We start from the raw sequence: 2,500 nt of genomic DNA, 5'->3' as shown, positions 1-2,500 counted from the left end.
CTTTTTGCCTACTACACAATGCGTATACTGAGCAATCGGACGCGCTATATTTGTGACGTACAACAAAATGCCTACTATACAGCAGTCAAGTATGAGTATCCGGATGCAGCCTACGATACTAGATGTGATTGTTTGTTTCGACACGTATACCTTTCAGCCGTATTGAGTCCACGGGGGCAATACATTAGCAGAAGTCCTGGATGTATGGATGAACACCTCTGTGCTCTGTTCACTGCTTCCTTCTCTCCCGATCGTTTGCATGGTCATTATTTCCGTCTGCCGCTGAGAGAAAGGCAGGGAAGTTGCAGAAAGAAAAACCGAACAACGTATTTTAATTCGGGGGGGGGGGGGGGGTCAGCTGGGAATACGCAGAACAGCCGCTAACAAGCATCGACATCCAGGTAGGAGGAGAGCGGGGAGGAGCTCAGGGTGTTCGGCTGGACCGCCCCTCCCTGGGGGGTGCCGACCACGGCCTCAGGCCTGCAGAATACTAAACCTACTCACAACAACAGAACAGACGTGTATCCTGGGTGTAGCTCAGCACCGTGGCTCCGGGGTACGGTGGGGTACGGTGGGGGACCGTGGGGGCCGGTGGGGGCCGGTGGGGGACTGTGGGGGACCGTGGGGGCCGGTGGGGGACTGTGGGGTACGGTGGGGGACCGTGGGGGCCGGTGGGGGCCGGTGGGGGACTGTGGGGGCCGGTGGGGGACTGTGGGGGCCGGTGGGGGACGGAGGGGACCGTGGGGGCCGGTGGGGGACGGTGGGGTAAGGTGGGGGACCGTGGGGTAAGGTGGGGTACGGAGGGGGCCGGTGGGGGCCGGTGGGGTACGGAGGGGGCCGGTGGGGGCCGGTGGGGGCCGGTGGGGTACGGAGGGGGCCGGTGGGGGCCGGTGGGGTACGGTGGGGTAAGGTGGGGGACCGTGGGGGCCGGTGGGGGACGGAGGGGGCCGGAGGGCCGGTCGACCTCAGAGAACACAAGTGGGGCAAATCCAAAATAAAACGAAAGGAGAAAATACGCGGGAGGATCGTCTTGGTGGGGGTTTGGGAGGGGGGGGGGGGGGGGTGGGGGGGGCTGGTCTGTGGTGCTGCGCACCGCCGGCACCGGTTAATATTTAATGGTAATGATGATGATAATAACTTGGATTCATAAAGTTGCCTCACAGCAGAGATCGTTATGCTCTTTCTGGCCCTTTTTGTTTGTTTGATATTCGGTTAGCTTGGCTTCTCGATGTCGGCGACGCAAGGCAACTTTATTTATGAAGCCCTCTTCAGACACGAGGCAGACTCAAAGTGCTTCACATTAAAAACACGCCATACAATAAAACGAAACAATACAAGAAAACTGATAAATAAAAAAAAAAAAGGCAACGTTTAAGAAATGCATTGTAGGAAGTGGAGTGTGTTTAAGATTCAGCAGAAAGCTAAAGCAGACATTAAAGTCTTGAGTCTGGTTTTAAAAGTGGTCGTAGTTATGGCACGTCTTGAATCTTCGACGTAGAGGTTAGAGTATGGAGGGCCGACCATGGAGTCACCGACCAGAGGCTTTAGGCACGGCGACCGACGGGGGGTCCAGGACCAGGGACCCCAAACCCAGACCCCCAAGACCCCCCCAGACCAAGACCGCCCAGGGAGCGGGGCGGCGAGGCTTCTCCTCAGGCTGACCCACAGGTAGGACGGGGGCATCGGGGATTGACCACAACGCCTTCCGGCTGAGAGTTGAACCCCCGCTGAACCGTCCTGGCTGGCTTCCAAAGTCCTTTTATTTGTATTTTCCATCTTTTCACGTCTGTTTGAGTGATCCCGGGACCATCCTCATCCTGTTATATCCTTCCTCTTAAGCCCGGATTGATCCACTCACTATCGAATGCCGTTTAATCTTCAACGGCACGTCAGCAACGCGCCGAGACACGTCTTCAGATGTGAGGGGAAGGCACAGAGAACAACACGCTCACTCTGTTTACAAAAAACCCTTGACGGGTTTCGAACCGACAACCTCGCCGTCAGCCAGAGAGCCGCGTGCCATTGAGCTCCGGTGGACCGCGCTCCGTTCAAGACGTCGTCCCTGTCCTCTTTTGACGTTAAGTGGGGTGCTGATGTAACTGATATGCAAATGTGTTGGAATCGTTTGCATACATGAATAAATAATGAATCAATGAATGAGGGCGTGTTTCCCTCCAACAAACAAGTGCCTCACTTGTTGTTAAATATCACTTACAGGAGGCGACAGAATGGAGATTTAACGAGCGACGCTGCGTTGCATCAATTTGGGTTCGTTCTTGTACGTCGCCTCATTATGCTAATGCCTTGGAACGCATTCGCCGCGATTAAAATTCCGAACATCAAATTCCTCTTATGTAAAAACGTACGAGTGGTCACATCTGTAGTGAAATGCTCCACGTTAGGAAAGTGGGTCCATCCAGATGTGGTGAATGTTCACTACAGTGAACTAATTGAGATGTGAGGAATGTTGACCACACACAAACAAACACATGAACACGCA

At 54.6% G+C, this 2,500-nt stretch overlaps 1 protein-coding gene across 1 annotated transcript in view; it reads right to left on the bottom strand.

The window, feature by feature from the left end:
- Nucleotides 1-537: 537 nt before the first annotated feature.
- The window catches only part of LOC115538908 (basic proline-rich protein-like), a 5,219-nt gene continuing 3,256 nt past the window's right edge, over nucleotides 538-2,500 (bottom strand). The window contains exons 3-4 of the mRNA XM_030350132.1: nucleotides 1,533-1,657; nucleotides 538-964 (exon numbers count right to left, since the gene is read on the bottom strand). Coding sequence (XP_030205992.1) covers nucleotides 538-964; nucleotides 1,533-1,657 — 552 coding nt within the window. The remainder of the gene's footprint in view (nucleotides 965-1,532; nucleotides 1,658-2,500) is intronic.

Source organism: Gadus morhua, unplaced genomic scaffold, assembly GCF_902167405.1.
Source record: "Gadus morhua unplaced genomic scaffold, gadMor3.0, whole genome shotgun sequence".
NCBI classification, from domain to species: domain Eukaryota; kingdom Metazoa; phylum Chordata; class Actinopteri; order Gadiformes; family Gadidae; genus Gadus; species Gadus morhua.
Note: the sequence above shows the minus strand (reverse complement) of the source record. Positions and strands in the feature narration are given on the sequence as shown.